The 12,533-nt window shown below is 31.5% G+C and overlaps 1 protein-coding gene across 1 annotated transcript; it reads right to left on the reverse strand.

The window, feature by feature from the left end:
- Positions 1 to 11,796: 11,796 nt before the first annotated feature.
- LOC131858905 (peroxidase 3-like) lies at positions 11,797 to 12,195 on the reverse strand. Its single transcript, XM_059212385.1, has one exon. The coding sequence runs from the start codon at positions 12,193 to 12,195 to the stop codon at positions 11,797 to 11,799; it is 399 nt and encodes a 132-aa protein (XP_059068368.1).
- Positions 12,196 to 12,533: the final 338 nt, after the last annotated feature.

Consider the following 12,533-nt stretch of genomic DNA (forward strand, 5'->3'; position numbering starts at 1 on the left):
TATTAAGATGGGATATTATTGTATTCATTTAATCTAATTTTTAATTTGTTTAGTCAATGAATGCATATAATTAAAAGTTTCAGTAATATTTACTAAAGTTTATAATTAATTTCTTCAGTTCTAAGAGATTTCCACAATCTATCATATAATTATCAAGAGTGCATTTATGGATTCGATTGTGTGATTCGAAACATTGATGCAAAAATCTTACACAAAATCGATGCAAACATCTTACACACAATTGAATCCAAAATGCACTCTTGATAATTAATTTCTTATTTAATAATTTCATAAAAAACCTATTTATCTCTCTTATCATTGATTTATGTAGTGAATAAAATTCAATTTTATGTATTTTAATATTACATATTTCATTTCATGACAACAAATGATTAATTATTAATTATCTTTAAAATTAATTTACTGCTAAGAATTAAAGGGTGTTTATTTTGACAAATTCACTCAACGCATGATTATGACATCATCCTCTTTTTGATGTTTGTGAACCTTTCAACTTTACTATAAACCAAAAAACCTTATACAAAGTTAAAAAAACTTAATATTAAATTAAGTATTATATCAATATTATATACTTAAAGTGTTTTCAAAATGGATGTACATAAAAATCATCTAAAAATTAGATTTATTTTTTAAAATTTAATTTTTTTAAAAATTTAACTATGTTTACCTTTAATTTAATTTATTGATAGAGTTTATTTTTTAAAATATTATTTGTGATATATTAATTATATTTTCTTAAGTATATATTTAATTAATATTTCAATTCTACAAAATTTCAAATATTAGTTTTACTTTTTAGTTTAATTATGAATTAACTTAATAAGTTTGATATTAAATGTGCTCTTGATCTTGGCTATTTTCAAGAAATTCTTACATGGTATCAGAGGCATTGGGGCTTCACTGAGTAATCTTTTTGGAGAGCTTTTGGAGCATTCACATTTCGGATCTAAGGAGATGCACATTGTGAGCATCCTATTTTGATTTTGACCTCACGATTAAAAAAAAAACATTATTTATATTTTTTGCAATTTTTTTAGTTTTAATATTCATTAAAAAAAATATATCACAGTTTGTATTTCATGTAAAAAATATTTTTTGAAAAAAAAATCCAAAATTTGTAATTTTTTGGTGGGGTCCGCACAGCCCCCCTTCATGTACCATATCCGGCATTTAGTTATTGCAAACTTTCATGCTGGCCCCGTCGGGCCCCCGCTCTGTTCTTTTTTCCGGCATCCTTTGTCAGTCTACTGCCTGCGAGTCGCCCTCTCCCACCACGACCGTCTTCTACATTGGCAACCGGGCGCCGCGCCTCCATTCGGCTCCCAGCCACTCCGTTGTTGGACACTCCATAACACCTCTGCTGGTCTTTGTTTAGCCACCCTGCCGTCGGCCGTTGTCTTCCCGGCCATCCTTGGGTCCCGCGTGCCACGCCGACAGAGCTAACTCAGCTGCCACGCAACGTTTTTTAATTTGCCCGGTATACACAGTACAATGAGCCACACAGTGCCACATCAGGAAACCACGTAACCACTATCCTAACACGTGGCGCAGCTACAAAGTCCCAAATCAATATCAATTTAATTAGGGGAAATAGTCCCAAAGATTCAATTTTAGTCTTAAAGAAGAGCTTAATGGTGTGCATGATTATTTTCCTTTTTGATTGATATTATTCGATATAACTGGAATGAGAAATGCTGAAAGAACTAGGAAGAATGGTACAAAATTGACAAGATTCAACATAAATAGAAAGATATGGAAGATAAAGTCAACTTAGAAGTATAGATCTATAAATGAGATGCAAAGAGGAACCTATCACTAAAATCTGGAGTAGAAAATGTTGGTTAAGTGTGCTAGGCACCTTAGACCTAAAGGCATTTCCATCAGCTAAAACTTTTGATTCTAGATCATATGTCCTATAGATCACTCCGTCCAATTTTCTACCAAAAAGAGTGGGTCACATGTGTAAATAGACATATAACATGAGTTTTTGTTTGTTCAAAATTTGGAACTATATATCTTAGTCTATAGTCTGCAACTTTCAACTATCAAATCTATAACTTGTATGCAGAAAAGAGGGAAATTTTGTGTTTTTTAGGAGTTTGCCTAAGTCAAAGCCCACTTAGGAATTCACCTCCACTATAGTTGTGATTGATTAGACAAGAAAGCTCACCCCTAATAGGGTAGAGAGTAAATGTAAAGTGAAATGTTGAATTGACAAGATTATACCTCAAGATTGATAATGATGGTGATGCAGGGATTTTTAGTTAAGTTATTTGACTGTTGATGCAATAACATGATAAATCATACCAAAAACCAATCATGAAAAAATACTTGAAGAAGTTGGTGTATCTTGATGCTCCTTATACCTAAATCTGCTCTTGAATGAAGGAATTCAGTGTTTCAATGGGGCTTGTGGCTTGTAAAATGTGATCAACTTAATAAGATATGATGCCTTTATATAGGGTTCTCAAGGCATTTTCACATTTAGGCTGACTTTATAAAAATTAAGATTGGATTTGAAAAAGGGAAATATACAACTAACAATGGCTCAATTTTTAGTGAATTTTGCATGGAGTATGATACCAAAATAGGTCTATAGTACCCAAATGGGTCCATGACACCTAAAAGCAACTATGGTGCCCATGATTAACATAGTCCTACAAAAATTTATGCTCTATAAGGGGAGTCAAGAATGTTGAGGATGGTGATGTCAGATCATGTCCTAATATAAGGAATTGACAACAACAATATGTGATATGACCCAAATAAGCTCAAAACTAACATAGGATAGGGCACAATAAAGAATGGGCTCAAAATGTAGTATTAAATTATAAGGGGTTACAATTTATGACAATACACATAACTTTGGCTCTCTTTGTGCAGATGTGTGTACATTTCTTGATTAATTACTTCATCATTAAGAAAATTACTAAATTTTTCTTTTATATTTTTTTGGATCATGTTTGAAGAAGTAATTAGAGGCAACTAATGTTTAGTCAAGTTGAAATTGGTAAATATTAATTGAACCCCCCACTTAGAATGTTGTTTGCCCTTCGACGACTAGGAAGGTGTGTATTCTTGATCTCCTTCACCTTTCTTATAGTTGAAGATGTTATCATTTTTAAAAAATCTAGTCTATTTATGGAGTTAGATGTCTTTAGGTAAAGGTCACTTCCTCCAACTATAACAATCAAGTATCCTTAATAAGGATCCCTTTGCACTTATTTCAAGATATCTCCTTTAAAACTATCTCTTCCTTTCTTGAATATTTATATCTTCTATAAGGATATTCTTCCTAGCTTGGAAACTATGCATTTTTGTTCAACATATCTCCTTGGTATTGAAGGTTTTTTTCCTTGATGTAGATCTCTATCTTTATTAAGATATCAACATGACAATATGTTTACATCTTAATCTAGCCCCCTCATTGCTTGTAGTTATTCATTGTTGTGCCCATGAAGTGGTGTTATTGTGTCACATAACCCACTAAGGTATGGTTATCAATCGATAACTATCAACATGCATGGCATTTAAGCTTTGTTTTGATCATATAGCATAGCATGTCTTACTAGTTTGATCCCTTGACAAGCGTATTTTATGCTTTCTCAAGTTGTGTCAACTAGCATGTAGCATGGCTTACTAGTTTGATCATTGATATCATTTCAAATGTGCTCCTTGATTCTTAGTCATCTTACTTAATAGAACTTGTCCATTTGATTGTTGTTGTTGATTGCACTTTAGCATTGATAAACTAAATAGCATGTCTTGCTAGTGTAATTATTTTGTTGCACTACATGAATCACCCAAGACAACCCACCTTTTTGTCTAGTGGAATTCTTGTCTTCTCCATTGTATTCCATGGATCCTTGTCTCATAGATTGGTGTATTCTCTAATCTATTTTATAGAAGTACACTTGTACTTTGTACTAGCATTACAAGAATGATATTAGTGGTTGAACCATTTTTTTTAATAGTTAAACTACTGGTAAGGGCCAATCCCCTTCATTGAAGTGAACTCAAAATTACATCACTGTTTAAGACCTTGGGTAAAGCATTTCTTCTAAAGTTCACGTCTAGTAGATAACTACCTTATCTACTACTTCAAATTATCCTTATATTTTACAAAATTATTTGTCAACTCATGAAGTTCATATACCTTAAAATTTATAGACATGTATTCACCGTATATTATTGTTCTAAAATGGCATCCTTTGAATCTCATTCTAATACTTCCAATTTCTAATACTATACCCTACAACCTTTTATACAACTTGCAATGTAATTATCTCTAACCTTTGTAATTATCTCTAACCTTTGTTCTCATCCTCCGTATCTTCTTCATGGTTGAGCCTTCCTTGTTCGATCTCCTTTCCTTGGTTCTGTAACTCCAAACCTTCTAGCTTGATAAAATTTTCTATCTAGTTGGGCTCTGGGTTTATCACCACATTCATCCAGTTTAGAAGGAAATTTAAGCTCCCCACTACTCTTTCCTTATTCTCCTAATACTCCATTTCATCGTCTAAAAGAATAATTGGTAGTGTTTCAACTTCTCCTCCCTTTTTGTCATAGTCCTTGGGTAGGGGAATTCAAAAATCCTCACAATTTCTTAGTATATCTTCAATTCCTTCTAGAAATCAACCTTTGAATATAGCCTTACTGAGATTTTTAGCCATCTCCTTGCTTATTCCTCTGTCCACAACTAATGCTAAAAACATTGATGATATATCTATATTGACACAATACCCATGGTCTTCCATTATGAATTCTTCTCCCAAAACTTATTTTATCACATGAACCACTAACGAGTGCTCATATTTCAGAATTGAGCTCAACCTTTTATCTATGATTCTTCCTAGAAAGGTCATTTGCCTTTTCCTGGCAGTCAGATGAAATGGAGTCTCCATTAGATCGACAAAAGTAAACTGAGTAATGTTTCCTGAATATAGGAAAAAATCACTTACTGAAAACTTCCGCCTCTTCCCTCCCTCTTCTATATTTACTTATACTTGAAGTTTGGCTTAATATGTCATAATTTTGAGCTACTTGAAAATACCACTCCATCCTTTCACAATTTTCTAACATAATTAATTTAATCAGTTCTCGAGAAGCCTGCATAAGATTATTTTGGTAATATTTTTCTTTTATCTTGCTACAACAAGTCCACATCCTCCATTTATTAAGAAACTTCTTATATTTAATACTTGGTCGTTGAAACTTTGATGTTTGTTTTAATCTTTTTGACACCCATTTGTTAATTGCAAGTACTTTTACTCATAAATCTTGGGTTTCTCTCTCATTTATTGATCTGCCCCAATTTAAATTCCCTGCTTAAAGTAAAAATGGTCACTTCAATAATTGGATAATTTGAATTGGCATCTTCCTTCCTCTTTTCATGGGGAGAATGGATAGAGGGCCTTTCTATTGAATTTATCCTCTTCCCTTGTCATTAATTATTATTAGTAACATTTTTTGCTAATCTATTTGCTTCATAATTTTCTTCCCTATATATGTGAGTTTCTCTAAAATCTTCTAATTTCACAATAGATTCTCAAATTTGGGTTAACCATTTGGCCATCAACTAGTTTGGTGATCTATTGTTTGAGATAGCATTGATAACTATTAGGGAATCTCCTCCAAGATGAATCATTTTTGCTCCAATTCTGATGCCCATTCTTATTCCTAATAAACCCACTCTTATCTCTACAATATTAGTTGAAACATTTCTGGTTAAAACATTTTTGACAGTGAGGTCTTTACAACTAGCTGACTTGGAGCCTTTTTGCTCTAGTACTGTTGTTGTCTACTTTGTGTATATTGAAATATTTTACATGGGCTAATGGGATCCTAAAATTGGGGTCTTTATCATCTCTCAACTTAATGTAATCCTATTCCTGGCTTTGCTCTCAATTACTTTATATCTTGATCACTACATTATCATGAGTATGATTGTAAGTCCATACTCCCACTAAACTTGGGGCTAAGTGTAGCATTGTAAATTGTAATCCATTAACAATTTCACACACTTTTTAGGCCCTAACTTTATTTTTTCTTTTTATATTATTTTGTGTTTCCTTTGGTCTTATCCAAATTGTTGTCATATGCTCATGAAGCAACCTCATCCTATGTCCTGGGTATGAATTCTCTACAACCACCTTTTAATTTTTTCCATCTGTAGGTATGTTGTGATTCTTAGCACCCTATATCTAGTGGACTATGGTGCCCAATGCCTTAGTTCCTCCAAAGAGGGCTCAAATTTGAATGAGTGCAAGTGTTAGTTTCTACCATTTGTGATCCGATCCAAATATTTTTATTTGACCATCAGAGGTCAATGCAAATGTTAAAATATGTCGACAAACCTATATAAGACAATCATTTATGATTCAAAAATCCTAATGCACAAGTCACAATTCAAGCATTCCTAATTCCTTCATCAAGAATAGATTTGAGTACAAGGAGCCTCAAGCTACAACAACCTATCTTCAAGTATGTTTTCATGATAGAGTGTGCTATGGTTTCTAATTTTATTTCATCAACACTTGGAGTACTTATTTAAAAAGTATTGCATTACTACCACCATCAATCCTATGGTATAATATTACAAATTCAATATTTCAATTTTGATTAAGCCTCTACCTTACAAGGGGAAAGCTTGATTCTAAATCATAATTGTTGTTGTGGAGTTTGAACCACCAACATGGGGTTTGACTGAGGAAATCCCCTATACAACATAATACTTTTCACTCCTCTATGTGTGTAAGTTGCATATCTAACAACAAAGACTTGTAGATTTGCATAAAGAATACCGAGAGACACAATTCTAGACTTCAAATACTTGACAGCCCTCAGGCTATTCCAATTATCTCACCTATTTGACACTTCTAGTTTGATATTTTGTGTGAAATATCTACAAAGTCTCTCAATCAAAAATTTGAAGCCTTAAATGGCAAAAAAACCTTCAAAACTAAGGCTCCTAACTCACTTGTCAATCATAGTCAAGTCTAGGTTTTTGCTACGTGATCCTCTCATAATCCCATTTGTAGAGTTGTACTTTGTTTTCTATTTTTTTCCCATATTTATCCATTAATGATATTTCATATCATTTTACCTAGATCTTACATATTCAGATAATACTAAATCAAATCAAATAAAAAAGAAGTAATTACACCCATCATGCAACTCTTCTTTAGGACTAAAGGTGGATCTTGTTGGGTATTGTATGAATGATGGGGATTTAGAGTTAAGATAATAGTTTATGTCTCTAGACGAGGGCCCTATGGTACTACATTTCAGTAAGATTCACTCTAAACTCTTATTTAGTACATTTAATTCATTTCATTAGAGCTTGAGCTAGAGAACTTCTATTTTCATATTTTTGATTAAGGATAAATAGGTTTTGAGGGGACCCAAAACCTCGTACAACAGGTTTTGAAGGGACCTGAAACCCTCAGATTTTACCAAGATCTAGAACCCACAATACTACATTGCCAAAGATAATAGACTACGAAAACTAGTAGCCCAAACACAGCTGAACAAACTAACACCAGCCAAATACCAGCATAGTCACAAGCAGAAAGTAACAGCCAGACAATCAAGATATAGCCAATACAAAACAGGTTGGCCACACCATCAAGGCTACAACCTCAAACTATAGCACTTAAAAGTAAATGACGAGGGTCTAACAAGTACCCTTAGCCAAACAACAATTATTCCTTAGCACAATCTTAGACACATTTAAGGTTCATGATCCCACACTATTTTTGATTAAGATAAAATGAGTTTTACATAAACCTGAAACCCAAATCCAAAAGCAGAATAATCAAAATGGTATCAAACTAGAGAAGTACCAACAACCAAACAACAATGGAAATAGGGGAGATACCCCATAGAGCCCAACAAAATACAACAAAGAAACTTGAGAAAAACAACCCAAAAACTAACCAAAAAGCTAACCAAGAGCTTTCATAAGCTCAAATTTTTTCTTAATTATATTTTTGTTTATGTCTTCAAGCTCCTCCAGGATGGTCCTTATGGCGCTTTTCTCCTAGTTCCTACTTCTAGTCTTGGTAGATGGTCCAGTATACACCTACACTTTCACTCCCTATGGATTTATATCGAGATTTTTCTTTCTAGACTTGGCAGCTGATGGTGGAGTATTGTTGAGTGGATGATCTTTATGAATATGATCCCACACTATTATGCTACATCCATCTTGGATATTCATGGAGGTCAAAACAAAACAACAGGGGCTTTACTAAGGCAAGATCTTATATAGTCACAACCTTTTTTACTCTCTTTTTTTGGTGTGCGGGATTAGATATTAAATTTTATGATAGTCTAAAGTACAAGAAGACTAAGTCTACAAAGATAGAGATTGACTCATAAAATATAGGATAAAATACATTAATAGGGATACCTACAGCCCAAGTATTACATGTTCAAGCCATAATATTGAGAAATAGAATTTCTAAGTCCACTTTCCTATATCTAATTAGTTTTTGTAGTTGAAAACCCTTTGGAATAGGGCGCCCTCCAATCTTGTCTAAAACATTTACTCTGTGCTTTGTTTTATAGGTACACCTCTATGTCTCTATTACATTTTTGTAACTTTTAGTGGCTTTTTTGTGTGTCTATAATTATATTTTTGTATTTTATGATGTCACATATGCATTCTTTCAGACTTGATTAGCTCACATTTAAATCAATCAATCCATTTTATATGCAACAAATGAATAAAGCACATATTTATGAAGTCTCTTTAATAAGAGTTTATCAAGAATATCTCCTTTGGTCCATTCATATTGCAATCTTTTATGAAAGAGAGATTGGTTTTGGTTAAATTATTAGCTAGATTTGATGATCTCATTTCCATATCAAAGAAAAAATCTCATTAAACAATTCATTAAGATTAAAATTGTTAGAATAATTAAGTATTTCAATTATAATTTTCATAATTTTTTTTGAATATTATATTTTTGTATTTTATGATGTCACATATGCATTCTTTCAGACTTGATTAGCTCACATTTAAATCAATCAATCCATTTTATATGCAACAAATGAATAAAGCACATATTTATGAAGTCTCTTTAATAAGAGTTTATCAAGAATATCTCCTTTGGTCCATTCATATTGCAATCTTTTATGAAAGAGAGATTGGTTTTGGTTAAATTATTAGCTAGATTTGATGATCTCATTTCCATATCAAAGAAAAAATCTCATTAAACAATTCATTAAGATTAAAATTGTTAGAATAATTAAGTATTTCAATTATAATTTTCATAATTTTTTTTGAATATAAATAACATCTCTCATTCTTTCCTCTATGTCTACTTATTCATTAAGGCATTTTTGAACTAGCCCATTATCTTGTTTATTTTAATATTCATCAATTTAAAGATTATGAATACCTCTTTTAGTGTTGTTTTCTAATACATCCAATTATGTTTCGATGTTCTTTGCCATATTAATTAATGCCTCAATTTTTTATACAACATGGGTACACTTTATCCTCTATTTATATATCTATGATGATACCATTTATATATAATAAACTATTTGGTTTGACGATCCTATCACAACTAAATCAAAATGATACGGATCATCTACACAAATTTTAGTTTTTGAAAATTCACTCATCAACCAACTGATAACCTCTTTTAGGATCCAAAAAAATGTAACACACAAAAAAAAATCGCACAAATAACTAAACTTTATTGATTCAATTTTTCTCTTCAAGGTCATTACTAATTTTTATAAATGAAAACTTACATTACAATTTAGATCTTGGTTATCTCAATATCTTAATCTATATTTTATCCAAAATAAAATTAAAAAATAGTTCAAGATAATTGTCATATTTTTAGCACCATCCTCATATTATATAAGGATTCCCTACTGATAAATGATAGAGTAGATAATGCACCTATAAGATTAATTACGTGAACATGAACAAGTTTTATAAGAATCAATGGTAAAAATATTAAATGAGTTGATTTTTAGTTGTCCATGGAGTTTAATGAATCACCTTTTGTATTATGTAGGTTCACTAGTAATGTGCATGATTACTATATTTTATGTACCTAGAGCTAGTAGTTTAAAAATTCAACGAATTTCCATACTTTGCCCAACCTTGGAATCATAATGAAATAGGTAGTGTAAGGATTTGGATTAAGTTTAAAAAAAATGGCATATAATTCAAGAAAGGTAATTTTATCCAATGATTAATTTTGTATGGGCTTAATTAGGTTCTTCAAGATAGGGAATATGAATGACATAGTTATAGTAAAAAAAGTAGATGAAACAAATGAGATGCTTTGAATTATCTATATTCTAAACCACAATCAATTATATTCAAACTATTTTGGTATATAGCTTGCTATATACTATCTATGTCTGAATTAAAAGATACGAAGCTTCAAACTAATAAACATTAGTTTAATGGGATGTTATACAATAAACTTATCATATATAGCTATAAAATAACTAAGAGTACTAAAACTATTTCTTAAAAAATTTAATTGTAAGAATAAATATTATAGTTGATGCAAGATTTCTTTTTCATGTTGAATACTCTTACACCAATTTAATAATATACATTAGGTGGGCTAGGAAATTTTTTAGAACCTTGGAAACACCTAGGAATTGTGTTCACTTTAATATTATTACTTTTTCCTATCTAAAATTGCACTAGAGGAGAAATACAACTTTCAACAAGATTGTAGCTCAAGAATTTAATATTCTTGGTGAACTATTTAACCTAATTAAGTTTTATTTCATTTTTAAGTTCATTTGATTAGGAATAAGTACTACATATAAATTCACAGCATCACTAAAAGACATTTACATGTGCAATGTGGGCTGCTAGCCTTTGATAATAGTTTATCATCATTTCAAAGTTTTCAAGATGGATCAATTTGAAATTAAAGGCTAAAGGACAAATTTTACATAATTTGTATTGACAAAAATTGAAGCTTAGTTATTTGGTGAATCAAGTGATACAATTTATTTTCTCTTTTTTCTTTTATTTGAGATTGATTATATAAGCATAGATTATTTTAGCAACCCGCTAATATGAATGGCATAAATTTAAGATGATATCTTATTAGTGAACAACCAAGGGCTAAGGTGCCTTCTTTTAGCCAAAATTACTTCGGACATATTTTAAGCATCATCTCCTATATTGCATCTCTAGAAGATTTGAGTATTGATAAATGCCCAAGTCAATTAATATATTATTATCCTTATCAGTTATCTTCAAATAATTAAACTATATTTTTTAGATTAACATAATTAATCATAGAGCAATAATAATTAGAATATAATTCATTAAGTTATTAAAAATAAACAAATTAGAAATTTTTTAAAATATATTGAAATATAAAATAATATATTTTATTACATCAAATAGACATATAATTTGATAAAAGTAAAAATATAAATAAATTTTATCAATTAATGTACAATCTTAATTGATAAATTAACATAATTATGAAAAATGTAATTACTAAAACTAAAACGTATTGTGAATCTCGAATGTTTTTAGAATTAATATGATGTGTTACAAATAATTTCATCCTATGATCTATCAAATCGTACGAAACCTTGTAGTAATTTGATGTATAAGAATGGTGGTAATTTTGAAAAGACAAAACATAAGTGCTAGTAATATACCATATCCACTGCGTATCGGGTAGCGAGGGCAAGAATATCAGCGCAAGATACAATTCCGGGGCAGTGCTTTTCGAGCTCTTCCTTTGCAGCATCAATCACTTAAAATCACCTCAAGCTTAAATTTGGAATGGCGTCTTTCTCAGCTTCCCTGGTCGTTGAATTCAGCAGCACTAACGCGTCGCATCCCTGCATTGCATTGCATTGAGAATCAAAATTAATGCGATCGCTAAGCGTTAAGATATAATCTACTAAGGAATTGTGACTCACCCCTACAAAACAATCGTGAAAATACAGCCTTAGAATAGGAGCTGCCAAGGAGGGGGCCCTCGATATGTACTCGTCCACAGTGCTTCTTATTATTGTCTCCGCATTTGGGCAGCTTGTTTTGTAGAAACCTAACTTCAATTCTGATTTTGTATTGCTAATGGCAGTTGATGCAGTGCTTGCCACAATAAAAAGAACAGAAAGAATAAGCCCAACTATGATATCATTCTTAGTTGCCATCGGTATACCTTTCTTTTATTATTATCGATTCGGATCAGATCAGATAACATGCAACCAAAGAGAACCAGACAAGGATTGTTTCTCTAGGTGATAGTAAACTCCGAATTTATAAGCAGAGAAGAGAAGAAGAGCAAGCAAGGAATCTGTGCGCGACGGCGGTTTCAGGCCGACTTCCAAGGCAAGGCCATCAAACAGACATGTTTGATGATGGGATAGACAATGGCAGACTAATTTATTGTTTTTGTAGACTCAAACGTGCTTCAATAATTAGCCGCTGCTAGCCACCAAGAGCAGCGCAACTCTGTATTTTAATATTTATCAAAATTTGAGTCCCAAGA

Source organism: Cryptomeria japonica, chromosome 10 (genome assembly GCF_030272615.1).
Source record: "Cryptomeria japonica chromosome 10, Sugi_1.0, whole genome shotgun sequence".
Taxonomy (NCBI): Eukaryota; Viridiplantae; Streptophyta; class Pinopsida; order Cupressales; family Cupressaceae; genus Cryptomeria; species Cryptomeria japonica.